Source organism: Salmo salar, chromosome 04 (assembly GCF_965601325.2).
Source record: "Salmo salar chromosome 04, fSalSal1, whole genome shotgun sequence".
Taxonomy (NCBI): Eukaryota; Metazoa; Chordata; class Actinopteri; order Salmoniformes; family Salmonidae; genus Salmo; species Salmo salar.
In genome coordinates, this window is record NC_138294.1 from 76,429,128 (window position 1) to 76,451,761 (window position 22,634).

Genomic DNA, 22,634 nt, shown 5'->3' on the forward strand with positions numbered 1-22,634 from the left:
GCATCTGTCTGTTCTGTTAGACCTTGTATTTCCTTTGTTAATATGCACTCTTTTGACCTAAATTGCTTTTGTTTTAGAGCCGAGTACTGAATTGCATGGCCTTTAAAGGCACATTTAAAAGTGTCCCATACAATGGGATCTGCTGTACTTACGTTATGTCGGAAAAATTCAGTTATACATTCCTCTGTCCTAGTTTAACCTCTTACATCTAGACGTTCCGCTAGCGGAACACCTGCTCCATTATCCAATGATGGGCGTGGCGCGAAATACAAACTCCTCTAAAATACAAAAACTTCCATTTTTCAAACATATGACTATTTCACAGCATTTTAAAGATAAGACTCTCCTTTATCTAACCACACTGTCCGATTTCAAAAAGGCTTTACAACGAAAGCAAAACATTAGATTATGTCAGCAGAGTACCAAGCCAGAAATAATCAGACACCCATTTTTCAAGCTAGCATATAATGTCACAAAAACCTAGAAGACAGCTAAATGCAACACTAACCTTTGATGATCTTCATCAGATGACAACCCTAGGACATTATGTTATACAATACATGCATGTTTTGTTCAATCAAGTTCATATTTATATCAAAAACCAGCTTTTTACATTAGCATGTGACGTTCAGAACTAGCATACCCCCCGCAAACTTCCGGGGAATTCGCTAACATTTTACTAAATTACTCACGATAAACGTTCACAAAAAGCATAACAATTATTTTAAGAATTATAGATACAGACCTCCTCTATGCACTCGATATGTCCGATTTTAAAATAGCTTTTTGGTGAAAGCACATTTTGCAATATTCTAAGTACATAGCCCAGGCATCACGGGCTAGTTATTTAGACACCCGGCAAGTTTAGCACTCACCAATATCAGCTTTACTATTATAAAAGTTTCATTACCTTTTGTTGTCTTCGTCAGAATGCACTCCCAGGACTGCTACTTCAATAACAAATGTTGGTTTGGTCCAAAATAATCGTTATATCCGAATAGCGGCGTTTTGTTCGTGCGTCCCAGACACTATCTGAAATGGTAAATTAGGGTCGCGCGCATGGCGCAATTCGTGACAAAAAAAATCTAAATATTCCATTACCGTACTTCGAAGCATGTCAACCGCTGTTTAAAATCCATTTTTATGCCATTTTTCTCGTAAAAAAGCGATAATATTCCAACCAGGAATCTCCTTTTAGCTAAACTGAGGAAAGTAAACAAAGCTTTCGGTCGACGCGGGCACGAGCCTGAGTCTCACAGTACTGTAACCAGCCACTACCCAAACGCGCTACTTTGTTTCAGCCAGAGCCTGCAAAGCCACGATTCAGCTTTTTACCGCCTTCTGAGACCCTATGGCAGCCGTAGGAAGTGTCACGGGACAGCTAAGATCCTCACTCTTCAATAAACAGAGACAAGAAGAACGACACCTTGTCAGACAGGCCACTTCCTGCCTGAAACCTTGTCAGGTTTTTGCCTGCCAAATGAGTTCTGTTATACTCACAGACACCATTCAAAGAGTTTTAGAAACTTTGGAGTGTTTTCTATCCATATGTAATAAGTATATGCATATTCTAGTTACTGGGTAGGAGTGGTAACCAGATTAAATCGGGTATGTTTTTTATCCAGCCGTGAAAATACTGCCCCCTAGCCATAACAGGTTTAAAAAAGTGATAATTCAAATGTAAATAGGCTTCAATAGTAATTGAGTGTCCATTAAGCTGTACCATGATATTTGCATTGCTACTAAGCAACCCTCCAATTGTTCTCCACTAGTCCAACCGCTAAAGCCCCTCCCCATCCCAAGTTGGGTTGTCATCCCAGTGACCGGCAGGCCATCCCCACAGATCTCTTTCTAATTGGGTTCAAGAGGGCTCCATCCTGGCCACTTGATCCTCAAACATCCCCTTCACATTGACAGCTTCTCTAGCTTTTTGACTGAATGTTGATAAAATAAAATTAGCTGCCATTCATTACAGTAAGAGACTATAGACATATGCCTCTAAAAGTGGGGTTAGTCGCTGGTTAATTGACGAGATAGTGATGTGTGGTCTTAAACAGCAGTCAGGAAAAATTGTACAACCCCGCTAATCCTGCAACTGTGTCACAAATGGATCTGAAATATGTATGAAGTACAAGTTAAACACAACTCTTGTCAGGACGAAGTTCATCAAAATGATTCTACATCTCCGTCTCTGACTAAAGGGGTCGTCTCATGTTTCAGTCAGATCCAAGCTCTGTCTGGATCATTTACGGGTGTGTCAGAAATGGCACCATATTCCCTATGGACCTTGTTCAAAAGCAGTGCACTATATAGGGGAATAGGGAGTCATTTGGGAAGCAGACATTGTTATGACCAAAACACCTGATAACGGGATCCTTCTAACAAGCCAGGGGATGGTAATGCCCATTGTTAGTGACTGAGTGTCCATTAGGCCTTCAGATCCTCTCTACAACCTGAGGGAATAGGCCCTGGTGTGCTTTCATTTTGTGCTACCTTGTCATTAAGGTACTGCTGAATGTCAATGCCGAGGGGACAGCATCCAGCGGTAAAGACTGATTACTCAGGGTGTCAAGGACGAGTTATGAATGCTATGGAGTTTAAGCATTGTGTGCAGCCTCACAGCTTAGGTCCACGAAAGCTGTTAATGGTTGATGAGTAGTTTCAGTGGGTGAAGGCCGTTGAGAATGTTGGGAAGAAAAATATAAACGCAACATGAAACAATTTCAAAGATTTTACTGAGTTACAGTTCATATAAGGAAATCAGTCAATTGAAATTTAATTTATGGATTTCACATGACTGGGAATTCAGATATGCATCAGTTGGTCACAGATACCTAAAGAAAAGTTAGGGGCATTGATCATAAAACCAGTCAGTATTTGGTGTGACCACCATTTGCCTCATGCAGCGCGACTCATCTCCTTTGCAAAGTTGTTCAGGCTGTTAATTGTGGCATGTGGAATGTTGTCCCACTCCTCTTCAATGGCTGTGCTAAATTTCTGGATATTGGCGGGAAATGGAACACGCTGTCGATCCAGAGAATTCCAAACACACTCAATGGGTGACATATCTGGTGATGGAAGAACTGGGACATTTTCAGCTTCCAGGAATTGTATACAGATCCATGCGACATGGGGCCGTGCATTATCATGCTGAAACATGAAGTGATGGAAGCGGATGAATGGCACAACAAAGGGCCTCAGGATATCGTCACGGTATCTTTGTGCATTCAAATTGCCATTGATAAAATGCAACTGTGTTCGTTGTCCGTAGCTTGCGGTTGTGAGGCCGGTTTGACGTACTGCCAAAATTCTCTAAAAAGACATTGGAGGCGGCTTATGCTAGAGAAATGTACATTCAATTATCTGCCAATAGCCCTGGTGGACATTTCTGCAGTCTGCATGCCAATTGCACGTTCCCTCAAAACTTGAGACATCTGTGGCATCGTGTTGTTGTGGCAAGGGCTGTTGTGCACATTTTAGAGTGGCCTTTTATTGTCCCCAGCACAAGGTGCACCTGTGTGATGATCATGCTGTTTATTCAGCTTCTTGATATACCACACATGTCAGGTAGATGGATTATCTTGGCAAAGGAGAAATGCTCACTAACAGGGATGTAAACAAATTTGTGCACATCATTTGAGAGAAATAAGCTTTTTGTGCGTATGGACAATTTCTGGGATGTTTTATTTCAGCTCATGAAATATGGGACCAACACTTTACGTGTTGCATTTATATTTTTGTTGAGTGTATATACATAGAGAGCATAGAAGGTGGAGGCCATGGCAAGTGGTTAAAAACTGTGGTCAAGGATTTCTCTAAAACAAGGAGGTTTTTAGATTACCATTGTGCAATGTGTAACGTGTACTAAATCAGAAAACAAGCTTCAAGATTCAAATCAGTGCACCAAAATACATATCTCACATTGCAAGAGAGGCTGGCGGTTTTGAGACAAGTTTCACAGCTCCCTGCCCAGTATCCATATTGACCAACGCACTCACAGAATAGCTGTAAGTTAGAGCAGAGTGGAGAAGCACGGTAAAATGGTGTCAGCGGTGGGATCTCCTGACAGTAATCCAATGTGATTTACAATATTGACCAGTGGGAAAGCTTTAAGTCCAACAGTAAATGGAATTCGACCCTATTGTTGTTTGGAGATTGTGATTGGGTTGAAAGAACGTTGTGTAAATGGCAGTCCTTGACCTTTTGTGGGAGTGAGGGTCAAAGCAAACAGGCTCTTCATGTGTGTGTGCGTGTGTGTGTGTGTGTGTGTGTGTGGGGACATGGACTCACCAGAACACGGTCTCCCACTCGAAGGTCCTTATCCCCACCTTTCTTGACCGAGCCACTGTCGGACATGTTGGAACCTGACTCGTTACCCGTCTTCACAGAGCTGTTGAGCATGCCCTCCCTGAGTGGCATAACCACACGCTGACCAACAGGCGAAGTGCCATTGCCGCCATGGAGTGTCAGGTTCTGAGCTGTCAGCGAATCAGTGGAGTGGACTTCGCTTCCGTCGCCCACCGGTTGCCGGGTGAGCTTGGAGGGGCGCGTGAAGATGCCCTGGTGGGGCTGGCACTCAAAGTAGCGCACGCCGCCCACAGAGCCATCATTTTTTCCCAACAGGTCATTGAGGACCACCCCAGCCCACTGTCCTGGGGCGAACTGGGTCTCACCCAGGTAGGCAATGACGCCCGGTTTGACCCCGTTGACCCAGACACGTTCGCCAACCACGTAGTCCCCAAGGACGTCATCTCCCACCTCGGATGTCTTGGAGCTTGACTTGTCTGAGGCATTGCTGCTGGGGAGTGGGGAGGTCTGCTTGTGTGGGGAGTCTGTGGAGGTAGAAAGAGAGATTATGGAATTCCTATTTACATTCGTTTCTATGGTAGAGATCACAGAATTCCTATATTCATTCAAAATGGCCATCTACAGTATGGTCTTTGATTACAATGCTGTAGAGCAGTGCAGAAGTGGAGAGAGAAAAGGCGATACATACAGGTCTACAAACAAATAATGTGAAAAATAATAAACAAAACAATGTAGCTAGTCTAGAGGATCAATATTTGTGTTGTATGCAGGTTACAGTCCAGTATTCTCATGCATGCAACATAAGCTGCTGAAATAAGGAATTCAGGCATTATAAACACAATGGAACATAAATACGTCGTCATTATTCACTCTAATCCTCAACATACTTCTACACATTTTGTTAATGCCAAATATAGTTGTTCAAGCCAAACCTGAAGTTGAAACCATTCTCAGTCTGAAATAGTCACTTTTCCAGTATCTATTTATCCAATTTCATCACATCAGAAAACGGATCGGCGAAGAATCTGCCGTGCTACATCCAATACAACAGTGGAGTTTATGCGAGGTTAGGCATTGCTCTACTTCCTATTGAAAACTGGGTCAGTGAGACTGTCTCTAATGCACTGATGATTAACGTTGTGATGCTGCACCACAGATGCGGTGCTTTGCTGTTTGGCACATGCTGTTTAGATGAGCACTATCCATTCTGGTGAGAGACACTGGAGCTGTTAACTGTAGCAGGGCGCAGATAGCATGTGATCTGCTGCGCTGGCTGCACTGTAATATGTGTGTGTGTGTGTGTGTGTGTGTGTGTGTGTGTGTGTGTGTGTGTGTGTGTGTGTGTGTGTGTGTGTGTGTGTGTGTGTGTGTGTGTGTGTGTGTGTGAGTACAGTTGGTGCCAGGACTGTCTCTCTGACACCCCAGGAGTGGAGGAGGGGGCCCAATGCCTGCTTTGATGCACCAATTGCTCCCATATGTTGTGAGACTGATAGACATGGTTGCAAAATGGGTACAACAGTGAACAAAATAATGTGTTTTTTAGTTTTACCAATAGGCATGACAATTGAGTTTTTAAACTTAATGGGGTCTTACAATGGCATTTATGGAGATATGTTCTCCAGCAGCAATGTAACATTTACCACTTAGAAACACTTTGTTTTGTACCACATCGGGTTCTACGATATGGGCAAAAAATCGAATTGTGATTTATTTGACCAAATATTGCGATTTGACCTGCGATATACACTGCTCAAAAAAATAAAGGGAACACTTAAACAACACAATGTAACTCCAAGTCAATCATACTTCTGTGAAATCAAACTGTCCACTTAGGAAGCAACACTGATTGACAATACATTTCACATGCTGTTGTGCAAATGGAATAGACAACAGGTGGAAATTATAGGCAATTAGCAAGACAACCCCAATAAAGGAGTGGTTCTGCAGGTGGTAACCACAGACCACTTCTCAGTTCCTATGCTTCCTGGCTGATGTTTTGGTCACTTTTTAAATGCTGGCGGTGCTTTCACTCTAGTGGTAGCATGAGACGGAGTCTACAACCCACACAAGTGGCTCAGGTAGTGCAGCTCATCCAGGATGGCACATCAATGCGAGCTGTGGCAAGAAGGTTTGCTGTGTCTGTCAGCGTAGTGTCCAGAGCATGGAGGCTCTACCAGGAGACAGGCCAGTACATCAGGAGACGTAGAGGAGGCCGTAGGAGGGCAACAACCCAGCAGCAGGACCGCTACCTCCTCCTTTGTGCAAGGAGGAGCAGGAGAAGCACTGCCAGAGCCCTGCAAAATGACCTCCAGCAGGCCACAAATGTGCATGTGTCTGCTCAAACGGTCAGAAACAGACTCCATGAAGGTGGTATGAGGGCCCGACGTCCACAGGTCGGGGTTGTGCTTACAGCCCAACACCGTGCAGGACGTTTGGCATTTGCCAGAGAACACCAAGATTGGCAAATTCGCCACTGGCGCCCTGTGCTCTTCACAGATGAAAGCAGGTTCACACTGAGCACATGTGACAGACGTGACAGAGTCTGGAGACGCCGTGGAGAACGTTCTGCTGCCTGCAACATCCTCCAGCATGACCGGTTTGGCGGTGGGTCAGTCATGGTGTGGGGTGGCATTTCTTTGGGGGGGCCGCACAGCCCTCCATGTGCTCGCCAGAGGTAGCCTGACTGCCATTAGGTACCGAGATGAGATCCTCAGACCCCTTGTGAGACCATATGCTGGTGCGGTTGGCCCTGGGTTCCTCCTAATGCAAGACAATGCTAGACCTCATGTGGCTGGAGTGTGTCAGCAGTTCCTGCAAGAGGAAGGCATTGATGCTATGGACTGGCCCGCCCGTTCCCCAGGCCTGAATCCAATTGAGCACATCTGGGACATCATGTCTCACTCCATCCACCAACGCCACGTTGCACCACAGACTGTCCAGGAGTTGGCGGATGCTTTAGTCCAGGTCTGGGAGGAGATCCCTCAGGAGACCATCAGCCACCTCATCAGGAGCATGCCCAGGCGTTGTAGGGAGGTCATACAGGCACGTGGAGGCCACACACACTACTGAGCCTCATTTTTACTTGTTTTAAGGACATTACATCAAAGTTGGATCAGCCTGTAGTGTGGTTTTCCACTTTCATTTTGAGTGTGACTCCAAATCCAGACTTCCGTGGGTTGATAAATTGGATTTACATTGATTATTTTTGTGTGATTTTGTTGTCAGCATATTCAACTATGTAAAGAAAAAAGTATTTAATAAGATTTTTTCTTTCATTCAGATCTAGGATGTGTTGTTTAAGAATTCCCTTTATTTTTTTGAGCAGTATAGATCAAAACACTTGGGTGAACTGTTGGAATGATTGAAATAGAATGATTTATGTTAAGAAGCAAAGTGGAAAGGAGCATCATTCTTGTTTGAAACAATCTGTTGACTGCATTTGACCTAACAGAACAGCATGCAAAGTTATAGTGAATCTAACAGCGAGGAGGAGGAACTGTGCTGCTTGATTGACAAGGGGCGGGGCTCGGGTGTGTGGGAAGCAGCCGCAAAAGAAGAGGGAGAGAAACGACAAACAGAGTAAACTAAAAGAATATGACATTACACATGGCTTAGTGCCGTTTGAAAATATTTCATGCTAAATGGATCTCTTGTGATATGGATATTGCATGTCAATATTGCGATTACTGGACTGAAACCCTACCAACATCCCAAATGGTAACCTATTCCCTATGTAGTGCACTGCTTTTGGCCAGGACCCATAAGGCTCTGGTCAAAAGTTGTGCACTACTTAGGGAATAGGGTGCCATTTGGGACGCACTCCCTGCTTCTAACAGCTACTCTCTCTGGCCATGACTAATGTGTATTTGTACAGGCTTTAGAAAAGCCCTATTAAATCTCAACTTCCACTATATTTGGGCCTGTTATAGAAAAGGGCATAACAGACAATTTTCAGTTGCTAGTGTCATGTAAATAATATTTTAACCCCAAATACTGTGATTTATGAGATGATGAACGGCACTTGTACCCTTCTTATTTCAAGTAACTATACTGAACAAAAATATAAAGGCAACATGTAAAGTGTTGTTCTCATGTTTCATGAGCTGAAATAAAAGATCCCAGAAATGTTCCATACTCACAAAAAGCTTATGTCTCTCAAATTTTGAGCACAAATTTGTTTATGTCCTTGTTAGTGAGCATTTCTCCTTTGCCAAGATAATCCATCCACCTGACAGGTCTGGTATATCAAGAAGCTTATTTAAAAGCATGACCATTACACAGGTGCACCTTGTGCTGGGGACAATAAGAGGCCACTCTAAAATGTGCAGTTTTGTCACACAGCACAATGCCACAGATGTCTCAAGTTTTGCTGACTGCAGTAATGTCCACCAGAGCTGTTGCCAGATAATTGTATGTGAATTTCTCTACCATAAGCTGCCTCCAACTTCGTTTTAGATAATTTCTCAGTCCAACTGGCCTCATAACCGCAGACCACATGTAACCACGCCAGCCCAGGACCTCCACATCACGTTTCTTCATCTGCGGGATAGTCCGATACCATTCACCCGGACTGCAGATGAAACTGTGGGTTTGCACAACCAAATAATTTCTGCACACTGTCAGAAACCGTCTCAGGGAAGCTCATCTGCGTGCTCATCGTCCTCACCAGGGTCTTGATCTGACTTCAGTTCAGCAACATAACCAACTTCAGTGGGCAAATGCTCACCTTCGTTGGCCACTGGCACGCTGGAAAAGTGCGTTCTTCACAGACGAATCCCAATTTCAACCGTACAGGGCAGATAGCAGACAGCATGTATGGCGTTATGTGAATGAGCGGTTTGCTCACCCACACGATGTTCTGAACAGTGATGGCATGATGGCAATGGGGTTATGGTATGGGCAGGCATAAGCTATGGACAAGGAACACAATTGCATTTTATCAATGGCAATTTGAATGCACAGAGATAACGTGATGACATCCTGAGGTCCATTGTCGTGCCATTCATCCGCCGCCAAAACCTCATGTTTCAGCATGATAATGCACGGCCCAATGTCACAAGGATCTGTATAGAATTCCTGGAAGCTGAAAATGTCCCAGCTATTCCATGGCCTGCATACTCACCAGACATGTCACCCATTGAGCATGTTTGGGATGCTCTGGATCGACGTGTATGACAGCATGTTCCAGTTCCCACCAATATCCAGCAACTTGAAGCCATTGAAGAGGAGTGGGACAACATTCCACAGGCCACAATCAACAGCCTGATCATCTCTATGTAAAGGAGATGTGTCACACTGCATGAGGCAAATGGTGGTCACACCAGATAGTGACTGGTTTTCTGATCCACTTTTTTTAAAGGTGACCAACAGATGCATATCTGTATTCCCAGTCATGTAAAATCCATAGATTATGGCCAAATGAATTTATTTAAATTGACTGATTTCCTTATATGAACTGTAACTCAGTAAAATCTTTGAAATTGTTGCATGTTGCGTTTATATTTTAGTTCAGTGTATAATCTATAGATACAAAAAGATATTATACCTCCAAAACAAATATGATTTTTTTAACCAAACAAAGCTTTACGCATCTGCCTATGACGACAATGTCCCTGTGAGGTCATGTGTGTGTATGCAATGTCAGGAATGTGTGCTTGTGTAGGTAATGTATGTACTATGCAGTATTTCTGTGCTGGTGTTATGTGTGAGGTAATGCAGTAGCAGTGTGTGTGTGTTGTTTGTGTGTGTGTGTGCACACTGCTTGTGCATGCAGGCATGTGTAACATGTGTGAGCTTTGTCAACAGCATGGCCCTGGGCCAACACAGAGAAGACCCCTACCCACCCCCTACCCAAGTCCCAGCAAGTCAAACAAGCGTGCCCCCAAAAGACTGATGCAGTGCTAGGCCAAGTGGCTGGGTTGCCGTGGCAATGGAAGATCGATGGGGAAATGAGGCAGGCAGCAGGAAGAGCAAGAACACAGGCCTCACTTTCACTATTGTGCCTGGCTACCTCCCACAACCATCTGAATCCCACTATTCACCAGCCCCACACAATGACCCCACCACAACTCCTTAGAACACCCCCTCCCTCCCCCTCACACTCCCCCCCTTTCTCTCTCTCTCCGCCTCTCTCTTTTCCTCTCTTTCTCTCTCTCTGAGAACCAAACTCTTTCAGACTTAAGTCCAATAATGTAAAATAAGTTGAAAATAACTTTGGCTTCGCTAATAATATACTGATGTTATTTCCTAATTAAAATAAGACACGTATAGCATTCACTGTTGTGGGGCTGTCACTTCAGATTTCAGGGACAGTCCAAACGGCAACAGAAGAAGATACTAGAACTAGGACTAGGCCTTTAGGGGCGACTCATTCCTAAAAACTTTTGTCTCTGCAATGATGCTTTGTTTCTCGACAGTCCACGAGGACGTGACCTCTAAAGTCAGAACTTTTGGGAGCAGCTATGAGGAAATATAATGTAATTTTTTTCTGCGATTGACAGAAACATTTTAGCAGGGTTGGGGTCATTCCAATTTAAATTAGTCAATTTAATTCTCAAGCCAATTTTCCCCAATTTTTCTCTATGAGAAAAAAATAATTCAAATTTCAGTCTATTTCCTGAATTGACTGAATTTAAATTGAATTTACCACACCCCTGATTTTTTTGTCCATAATATGTTGGTGCACCATCATATACAATCACAACGGATTTCTAAATTGAAAAAGTTGCCTTTTGGTATTGAAATCCAAGGAGGATGAACATAGGGACAACAACAGGACATTATCTAGGCCTACTTTCTTATTGTAAAATCTATTGGAACTCAATAAATGGAAGACCATGTACTGTATTATATCACCAATCAACGACAGAAAACCCAACAATGGTCTTGAACTAAAAGGAAAAAAAGAGCAGGGTTTTTAGTACACAAATGGAAATGTGCTGACCAAACAGCTATTCACTCAATGGCCCTATAGCCCTAACCTGATTCACTACAGGCAGGCGGTTGATGAACACTGTGGGAAATGCTGACAGTCAATTAGTAGGATTAGCTAAATGACTATGACTACCAGCTGTTCCTGAAATGACACTAATCTAGAAAAGAATTATAAAGGCTATGTTTGGAATTTTTTTGCAGGGGGGCCATGGTTCCAGATGTTCAAAACCGTTTTAAAGATCATTCAATGACATTGCTGCCTATGACGCATGTTATAATGGAATGTAGCAGTTATAGAGGTATATGAACGTATACATAGGTTAAGTTTAGAGATTTTTTGCAGTGGGGCCATAGTTCCAGATGTTCAAAACTGTCTTAAAGATAATTTGGTGACATTGCTGTCTATGACAGATGTTATAATGTATTGTGTAGGTGTTGTAGATGTTATAATGTCTAATGTAGCTGATATTGATGTTATAATGTCTTATTCATAAACCTGCATATGTGCGTACGGGGACCTCCTAGTAAAGCGTTGCCTTGACATTCAATAACTAAGATCATATCAAATCTAATTTTAATTTGTCACATGCTCCGTAAACAACAGGTATAGACCAACAGTGAAATGCTTACATACAGGTACTTCCCAACAATGTGGAGAGAAATCAAATATAGAAATATTACAAAAGTAAAAAAACATAATAATAAATACATGATGAGTAATGACAACTTGGCTAGATACACGGGGTACCAGTACTGAGTTAATGTGTCGGGGTACGAGGTAATTGAGGTAGATATGTACATATAACTAGAGATAAAATGACTAGACAACAGGATAGATAATAAACAGTAGCAGCAGCGTACAGTACGTGATGAGTAAAAAAAAAAGGTTTTGCAAAAAGGGTCAATGCAGATAATCCGGGTAGCTATTTGGTAAAAAATGTAACTAACTATTTAACAGTCTTATGTATTGGGGTAGAAGCTGTTCAGGATCCTATTGGTTCCAGACTTGGTGCATCGGAACTGCTTGCCGTGCGGTAGCATAGAGAACAGTCTATGACGTTGGGTGGCTGGAGTCTTTGACCATTTTTAGGGCCTTCCTCTGACACCGCCTGGTAAAGGGGTCCTGGATGGCAGGGAGCTCGGCCCCAGTGATGTACTGGATCTTACTCACTACCCTCTATAGCGCCTTGCGGTTGGATGCCAAGCAGTTACCATACCAAGCGGTGATGCAGCCAGTCAAGATGCTCACAATGGTGCAACTGTATAATTTGAGGATCTGAGGGCCCATGCCAAATCTTTTCAACCTCATGAGGGGGAAGAGACATTGTCGTGCCCTCTTCACAACTGTGTTGGTGTGTGTGTGGACCATGATAGATCCTTAGTGATGTGGACACCGAGGAACTTGAAGCTCTCGACCCACTCCATTACAGCCCTGTCGATGTGAATGGGGGCGTGCTCGACTCTCTATTTCCTGTAGTCCACGTTCAGCTCCTTTGTCTTGCTGACGTTGAGGGAGAGATTTTTGTCCTGGCACCACACTGCCAGGTCTCTGACCTCCTCCCTATAGGCTCTCTCATCGTCAGTGAGCAGGCCTACCACCGTCGCGTCGTCAGCAAACTTAATGATGGTGTTGTGGGTGAATAAGGAGTACAGGAGGGGACTAAGCACACACCCGGAGGTGTTCAGTCCCAGGGTCCTGAGCTTAGTGATGAGCTTGGAGGGCACTATGGTTTTGAATACTGAGCTGTAGTCAATGAACAGCATTCTCACATAGATGTTATTATTGTCCAGGTGGGAGAGGGCAGTGTGGAGTGTCATCTGTGGATCTGTTGGGGCGATATGCGAATTGGAGTGGGTCCAGGGTGTCTGGGATGATGGTGTTGATGTGAGCCATGACCAGCCATTCAAAGCATTTTATGGCTAAAGATATGAGTGATAGTCAATTAGACAGGTTACCTTGGCGTTCATGGACAACAGGGACTATGGTGGTCTGCTTGAAACATGCAGGTATTAAAGACTGGTTCAGGGAGAGGTTGAAAATGTCAGTGAATGCACTTGCCAGCTGGTCAGCGCAAGCTCTGAGTACGCGCCCTGGTAATCAGTCTGTGAATGTTAACCTGTTTAAAGGTTTTACTCATATTGGCTATGGAGAGTGTGATCACACAATTGTCCGGAACAGCTGGTGCTCTCAAGCATGTTTCAGTGTTGCTTGCCTCAAAGCGAGCATAGAAGGCATTTAGCTCGTCTGGTAGGCTCACGTCACTGGGCAGCTCACGGCTGGGTTTCCCTTAATAATCCATGGTAGTTTGCAAGCCCTGCCACATTCGATGAGTGTCAGAGCCAGCGCAGTATGATACGATCTTAGTCCTGTATTGACGCTTTGCCTGTTCGGTGGCTCGTCGGAGGTCAGAGCAAGACTTCTTATAAGCGTCCGGATTAGTGTCCCGCTCCTTGAAAGCAGCAGCTCAAGCTTTTTGCTCAGTGCAGATGTTGCCTGCAATTCATGGCTTCTGGTTTGGAAATGTATGTACAGTCACTGGGGGTACGACATCGTCAATGCACTTGTTAATGATGCCTATGACTGATGTGGTAGCTGTTTGTTTGATGTTTGTAAAGTTACGGTAATTTCTGTTGATGCAATAAAATATGAATAATTATGGCACGTCTTGATTGATGACTGTCTCAGTCAACTAATCCATTCTGGAGCCTGCGGGGATGGCACACCAGTATCATCAGTTTGTACATTTACCATTAATTCCCATAATTTCTACAATGTTTGTTTGGTTACGGTAATTTCTGTTAATGGATTCAATATATTATTATTACAGTCTTATTACAGTATTATTACAGACATGTTGTTTGCAGAGGGCACAACCTAGGCTACACTTAATCATAAAAGTAGGCCTAGGCCACCTGGCCTGCGCAAATGTAGACTAAATGTGCCCATTTGGGGATTTTATAGTATTGTCTTAACTCACCACCACTAATGAGCTGTGGAGTTTCTCAAAGTAATTTTTTCTTCACCTCAAACAGCAAGTAAACTAATTCTGTTTTTACATCCATTGAGAATGACAATAGTTCCACAATGTAGCCTATTTGAAAAATCTTTCCAGCTCTCTCCCTTTCGATAACCAAACCACTCCACTTGAAAGGGAGGAGAAAAAATCATGCTCTGATCTGGTGAAAACGTAATAAAATAGGCCTACCTGATCACTTCTTATGCCTTGAACAAATAGCCTACAGCTGTGTCTGTCCGGAGCTCACAATCACAGGAAACTGAGGGTCCCGAATATTTTATACAATGTTGCAAGTTTGTTAGTGCAAGCTTGTGGCTGGACCAAGTTGATCGTTGTCTTAATTATTTAATCACAGTGTGCTTAAAGCATCATACAAGCTCAGTAGTCAAGAGTGTGCAAAGCTGTCATCAAGGCAAAGGGTGGCTACTTTGAAGAATCTCAAATATAAAATATATTTTGATTTGTTTATCACTTTTTTGGTTACTACATGATTCCATATGTGTTACTTCATAGTTGTGATGTCTTCACTATTATTCTACAATGTAGAAAATAGTAAAAATAAAGAGTAGGTGTGTCCAAAGTTGACTGGTACTGTAGTTGGTTTTATTAAAACACATAGGGTGTGTCTATAAATGGAAAAATGTATGTTTTAACATTGACCAGTCAATTGGTTGAAAGAACAGATGACTCTTGGTCAACCAAGATTTGTTTTTTGTCAGGGACAGCCCTACTAACACTACAAAATAGTGTTTCTGAAGGAGGCCCTCGAAAATAACAGCCATGTGCACTGCTAAAGTGTCATGCCCTGACCATAGAGCCCTCGGGGTTCTCTATGGTGTTTTAGGTCAGGGCGTGACTAGGGGGGTTTCTAGGTATTATATTTCTAGGGTGTGTGGTGTGTGTGTGTGTGTGTGTGTGTGTGTGTGTGTGTGTGTGTGTGTGTGTGTGTGTGTGTGTGTGTGGTTCCCAATTAGAGGCAGCTGAATATCGTTACCTCTAATTGGGGATCATACTTAGTGTGTCCTTTTCCCCACCTGCTAGGTGGGATATTGTTTTGTATGAGTGCCTATGTGCGCTACGTATTTCACGATCGTTAGATCTTTGTTGTTTTGGAAGTTTCACTATCATTAATATTTGGAACTCTACCCACGCTGGGCCTTGGTCCAATTATTCAAACGACGGTCGTGACATAAAGGTATTACTGTGTTTTTTTCCCCTTTCCTTTCCTCACAGCATTCCACCATCAACTTAAACCATGACATGGTTGCCTCTGATACAACTCTCCCATACAGACTAATGCAAATAACAAGACAGCAAAGGCAGCCCAGACACCCCCCAGACTGTGTTTGGCCTCCTGTAGGCTCATATCAGCCTAGTGCAGCTTGGAGGGAGAGAATCTAGCTGTAATTTAGCGGAAAGCTGCGCCAGTGTAACACATGCGTCTGTGGCCCTAGGGTCCGGGGTTGTCATGTGATCTAAAACCAAGAAAAATAACAGTGGGAAACGTGTTTGGGTGTCCTATTTCTATTGGCTTTGCACAATGTAAACACTTGGGTCAATGGGGAGTAGGTTTCGGATTTGTCATATCAAATATATTTAGCCCAAGTTATTGCGGGTGTAGCGAAATGTTTGTGTTCCTAGCTGCAACAGCGCAGTAATATCTAACAATTCACAAAAATACACACTAATCTGCATGCATATGAAATGAGTAAAGCATTATGTAAACATTATTTAAGTGACCAGTGATTCCATGTCTATATATATATATATATATATATATATATATATATATATATATATATATATATATATATATGGCAGCAGGCTCTAAGGTGCAGGGTTGAGTAACCGGGTGGTAGCCGGCTAGTGATGACTATTTAACAGTCTGATGGCCTTGAGAAATAAGCTGTTTTTCAGTCTCTCGGTCCAAGCTTTGATGCACCTGTACTGACCTCGCTTCTGGATGGTAGCAGGGTGAATAGGCCGTGGCTCGGCTGGTTGATGTCCTTGATGATATTTTTGCCATCCTGAGACATCGGGTGCTGTAGGTGCCCTGGAGGGCAGGCAGTGTGCCAGTGAGGCAGTGATGCGTTGGGCAGACCGCACCACCGTCTGGAGAGCCCTGCGGTTGCAGGGAGTGCAGGTGTCGAACCAGGCGGTGATATCACAGGATGCTCTCAATTGTGCATCTGTAAAAGTTTGTGAGGGTCTTAGGGACCAAGCCGAATTTCTGAGGCGCCTTCTTCAGCACACTGTCTGTATGGGTGGACCATTTCAGATCGTCTGTGATGTGTACGCCGAGGAACTTGAAGCATTTCACCTTCTCCACTGCGGTCCCGTTGATGTGGATTGGGGGCGTGCTCCCTCTGCTACTTCCTGAAGTCCACGATCAGCTCCTTTGTTTTGTTGATGTTGAAGGAGAGGTTATTTTCCTGGCATCACCTCCTCCCTGTAGGCTGTCGTCATTGATGGTAATCAGGCCTACAACTGTTGTGTCGTCTGCAAACTTGATGATTGAGTTGGAGGCATGCATGGCCACGCAGTCATGGGTGAACAGGGAGTACAGGAGGGGGCTGAGCACGCACCCTTGTGGGTCCCCTGTGTTGAGGATCAGCAAAGTGGAGGGGTTGTTTCCTACCTTCACCACCTGGGGGCGGCCCGTCAGGAAGTCCAGGACCCAGTTGCACAGGGCGGGGTTCAGACCCATTGCCCCGAGTTTAATGATGAGCTTGGAGGGTACTATGGTGTTGAAGGCTGAGCTATAGTCAATGAACAGCATTCTTACATACTGTAGGTATTCCTCTTGTCCAGATGGGATAGGGCTGTGTGCAGTGTGATGGAGATTGCATCGTCTGTGGATCTATTGGGGCGGTAGGCAGATTGAAGTGGGTCGAGGGTGTCAGGTAAGGTAGAGGTGATATGATCCTTAACTAGCCTCTCAAAGCACTTCCTGATGACAGAAGTGACTGCTACGGGGCGATAATCATTTAGTTCAGTTACCTTTGCTTTCTTTGGTACAAGAACAATGGTGGACATCTTGAAGCAAGTGGGGACAGCAGACTGTGATAGGGAGAGATGGAATATGTCCGTAAACACTCCAGCCAGCTGGTCTGTGCATGCTCTGAGGACGCGGCTAGGGATTCCGTCTGCGAGTGGCTTTTCGTAAAATCCGTAATGATTGATGTATTGTAAGAGGCCCATAATGTGGTTACTAAAGTCAGATATATTTGTCTGTTATCGCTGCATAACATTTTGAAGTCCCTTTTCAGGTTTAGAAGAGGTGACTGCTAAATTGTAACTCCCATTCTTATTAGCTGGTAGCATAGCTCACATAGAGAAATTGGTGGTGCTAGTCAAAGTCATTTTTAAGTAATATAGTTGATTGGTGACGATGACATGAACATGTGTTGGGGTTGGCATCCATACAAGCATTATACTCCGATTTTTACCTCAACGTAGTGTGAAATACTGTATATAAACAATAGCCTAAATGTTGGCTTATTTTTCTGGGGGGCAATGAAGAGATTCGGGATCTTTCCCCCACGGCATTTTTCCTCCACGCATTTCCATGGCATTTCCATTGTTTTGGTCGAGTTCCATTGGCCTCTTTACCGCATCTATGGTGGTACATGAATATGGTTTAGTACTAAGACGTCATCTTGGTGAAGATTTTTTTCTAAATATCTTCAATACTATTATTGATAATCGTGCCCTCATTCATGAGAGAAATGTAGCCTGGGTCAAGACCAGGAACACAGGTTTAGGCCCAGATTGACAATCTTTTAGGCAACTGAACGTGTAAAACTGATTAAAAAAAGTCTAAATCTGATTATTATGTAACCACTGTTTTCTGATTGTAAGGGGAACCCAGCTAAATTCTGTCTAATCTCTAAAGGGTTGCCCTCCTCTCTGCCCCAACAAATTAATTCAAACTCTGGCCCCATTACGGACAAAAATACCATCATTGATGCATTTAATTGTCATTTTATTTCAGCAAGCTATCTTTTTGAAAGAGTGTCTGTCCCTTCTATTGCTAAGAATGGGCTCATCTCTGATTCTGAAATGTTGCAGATTGACTCTGAATATGGTAGTCAAGTTTTTACATTTCACAGAAAAAGATAGGTTAGGGGCTGACCAATTGGAGCAGGGTCTGCTCAAGTGTGCTGCCCCCATCATTGCTGGCTCAGTAACCCTTATCTTAAATCTAACATTGTTATAAGGAAATATTTCAAAAGTATGGAAAACAGCTTATGTGCTGCCACTCCATAAGGGCAGAGATAGTAGTGATCTAAATCATTATCGTCCCATCTCCAGGTTGCCATGTCTAGCTAAGATTCTCAAATCCTTGGTAAATAATCAACTTCGCTCTTTTTTTTATCTGAGCATGGTATTTTAATATAAATCAATCTGGGTTTAGGTCAGGGCACAGCGCTATCACAGCAACCACATTAGTTGTTAATGATATTGTCAATGCTTTGGATGCTAAAATGAATTGTGCTGCCTTGTTTATGGACCTGTCAAAAGCGTTTGATACTGTTGATCATGCTATTTCATTGAACAAGTTGTCCTCGTTTGGCCTGGGCTCTGAACACTGCTCTTGGTTTCATAATTAACTAAGTGACAGAACTCAGGCCATCGTGATTGATGGGGTTAAGTCCTCATTTCTTAAAGTACATAGGACCTGTTATTTTCACTATTTATATAAATGCTATTGATCAATCTGTTAAAATGTACATTTGGCCGCCCGAGTGGCGCAGTGGTGTAAGGCACTGCATCGCGGTGCTAGCTGTGCCACTAGAGATTCTGGGTTCGAGTCCAGGCTCTGTTGTAGCCAGCCGCGACCGGGAGACCCATGGGGCGGCACACAATTGGCCCAGCATCGTCCGGGTTAGGGGAGGGTTTGGCCGGCAGGGATGTCCTTGTCCCATTGCGCACTAGCGACTCCTGTGGCGGGCCGGGTGCAGTGCACGCTGACACGGTCACCAGGTGTACCGTGTTTCCTCCGACACATTGGTGCGGCTGGCTTCCGGGTTAAGTTGCCATTGTGTCAAGAAGGGTTGTGTTTCAGAGGACGCACGGCTCTCGACCTTCGCCTCTCCCGAGTCTGTATGGGAGTTGCAGCGATGAAACAAGACTAACTACCAATTGAATACCACGAAATTGGGGAGAAAAAGGGGAGAAAAAAATGTTTAATACAAGTTGTACATTTAATCTATATAAAGACTATACTATTATGCACGCAATTGCCCGACTGCTGACCTGGCTGGGACAAGGTTACAGTACAATTTCTGCAGCTGTGCAGGAAACTCTAACTGATTTAAAACTCATGCTTAATACGGGCAAAACTAAATGTTGTTTTCAAGTTCTCATAAGATTGTCTCAGATGGATTACATCTTCACGCATCGGATGGTTCTATAATCTAATGAGTCTCTGCATACAAATACCTTGGTATTTGGATTGACAATGATTTATCGTTTAAAACAACATACGAATGAGCTTGTAGTGGCTTCCTTTCCTCTTTACCATATCCATTTCCCAAGCTTGAAGCGGGGTTATTTGGTATGCATACAGTCCACACTCAAGGTTTCCAAACAGCCAAACATTCAATGTGATCCAGGGATATGGTGCAACAAAAATATTTATTCTTCTTATATCTAACAGGAAAATGATTATCCAATCAACTTAAAACAGATTACTTGATATGGAAAATATATAATATGACCTGTTTGTATGTCTGTATGGTCAAAAACTATACCGCTCCCGCGTCTAGACTGAACATACCGAGCTCCATGTATATTTGTGTAAATATATTAAATATGAATGTATATGATGAAATATTAGGTACATTTATATTTACCTGATTGAGATATATTCATTTGTTGTTAGTGTAACTTCGTTTTTGGCCCCCCCTCTTGCCCATTCATTGTACTGTGGTAAGTGTGTTAGGATAAAGGCAGGAAGTTGTGTTTTCGGGGGGGGAGTCCTTGCTAATGTAAAAAGCTGGTTTTTGATATAAATATGAACTTGATTGAACAAAACATGCATGTATTGTATAACATAATGTCCTAGGTGTGTCATCTGATGAAGATCATCAAAGGTTAGTGCTGCATTTAGCTGTGGTTTTGTTTTTTGTGACATTATATGCTAGCTTGAAAAATGGGTGTCTGATTATTTCTGGCTGGGTACTCTGCTGACATAATCTAATGTTTTGCTTTCGCTGTAAAGCCTTTTTGAAATCGGACAGTGTGGTTAGATAAAGGAGAGTCTTGTCTTTAAAATGCTGTGAAATAGTCATATGTTTGAAAAATTGAGGTTTTTGTATTTTAAAGGAATTTGTAATTCGCGCCACGCCCATCATTGGATATTGGAGCAGGTGTTCCGCTAGCGGAACGTCTAGATGTAAGAGGTTAAGGACTGAATAGAGGATCTTTTTCACCAGTCGGAACAACCTCTCCCATACCCCCCCCCCCCCCCCCCATGGTGAGCTCCAGAGGGAGGATTGAATGACCATGTCACTCCTTCCTTCAGTAATTCATTTTGAATCTTATTGTGATCCAGCTCTTTCAGAGCTTCTCCTAGCTCTCTGTGTGTTCCAACAAAGTTGGTGCCATTGTCTGTTCTGATACTTGTGACTGGGCCCCTTCGACAGATGAACCTGCGCAGGGCATTGATGCAGGAATCAGTATCCAGATAACTAGCAACTTCTAGATGGACAGCTCGACTCACAAGGCAAGTAAAGATCACACCATACCGCTTCACATGAATGCGGCCTCGCTTAGAAAGTGTCACGTAACAGCACAGATATTGTAATTTCAATAGAGATGCAACAGAAGGAATACAAATTGTCAGACAGGCCACTTCCTGCTTGGAATCTTCTCAGGTTTTTGCCTGCCATATGAGCTCTGTTATACTCACAGACACCATTCAAACAGTTTTAGAAACTTTAGAGTGTTTTCTATCCAAATCTACTAATTATATGCATATTCTCGTTTCTGGGCAAGAGTAGTAACCAGTTTAAATCGGATACGTTTTTTATCCGGCCGTGAAAATACTGCCCCCTATCCCAGACAGGTTAGGAAAAAAAAAAAAAAAGGTATGAAATGAAATGTACTGTAAATCGCTCTGGATAAGAGCGTCTACTAAATGACTAAAATGTAAAATGTTAAGAGGACCGTTCATCACCCATCCAAAGATGGTTTTCACTGCATACGGTCCGTTGCCTTGGCTATTTATAATTTTCCAGGGTTCCATTGCCTTTGGAGCATTTACGCCAATCAGGAGTTCGACGTCGGAATCAATTTCCTTCAACTGAACCTCTGAGGTATGGCCACCTTTTGAGATCTTTCTGAGTGGGAATGTTCTCTCTTGTCACTGGGATCTTATTTTGGGTGTAGACCTTTGGTAATGCAAGAAATGTGTCGCCTTCCACGTTGCCAATCTCTAATCCAGATATCTCAAAGCTCTTGGTAGGACTCTCCTGCCCCATTGTGTGTAGCGGAATTTCAGTCTCACTGCATTTAGCATTCAGCTGCCTCATGAGTCTCTCCGTACAAAAAATGCTGCCGAGCTACCAGAATCGAGAAACGCATAGGTTAACACAGACTTGCTTCCATTTGCCACCTTTACTTGAACTGGCACAATTGCAAGTGCACAATCTGTACCGGCCCCGGTATCGTCACCAGCTTCCAGTGAAACAAGAGCACTGCTGACAGTCTCCTCCCGTTTACTGCTACACCACTCATATCTGCCTTTTGAGATCTAAATCTCTCTCTTCCTTCAATGTGCAGGATAGTGGGGTGCTTTCTTTGACAGCTCTGACAGGTCATCCTTCTTTTACATTCTGTGCTTAACCTCGAGGACCCCTTCGAGATAAAATCCCGTTAACGGGATTGGTTGGACAACAACCAGTGAGATAGCACGGCGCGAAATTTAAAAAAAAGAAATCTCAAAATTAAAATTCAAGTATTATACGGCATTTTAAAGATACTCTACTCGTTAATCCAACCACATTGTCCGATTTCAAAAAGGCTTTACGGTGAAAGCAAAACATTAGATTATTTTAGGATAGCACCTTAGCAAAAAAAAAAAAAGAAAAAAAAAACAGCAATTTTCCAAGCACGGATAGCCGTCACAAAACCAGATATACAGCTAAAATTAAGCACTAACCTTTGACAATCTTCATCAGATGACACTCCTAGGACATCATGTTAGACAATACATGCATTTTTTGTTCGATCAAGTTCATATTTATATCCAAAAAAAACATTTTACTTTGGTGCGTGACATTCAGAAAATGTTTTCTCCCCATAACTCCTGGTGAATGTCCACATCAATTTACAGAAGTACTCATAAACGTTGACAAAATTTATAACAAT

At 43.1% G+C, this 22,634-nt stretch overlaps 1 protein-coding gene across 5 annotated transcripts in view; it reads right to left on the reverse strand.

Moving 5' to 3' along the window:
• clip2 (CAP-GLY domain containing linker protein 2) overlaps positions 1-22,634 on the reverse strand; it is an 84,423-nt gene that overhangs the window by 51,410 nt on the left and 10,379 nt on the right. For all 5 annotated transcript variants that reach the window (XM_014197855.3, XM_014197857.3, XM_014197856.3 and 2 more), the window contains exon 3: positions 4,291-4,832. In XM_014197855.3, the coding sequence (XP_014053330.2) occupies positions 4,291-4,832 (542 nt within the window). The remainder of the gene's footprint in view (positions 1-4,290; positions 4,833-22,634) is intronic.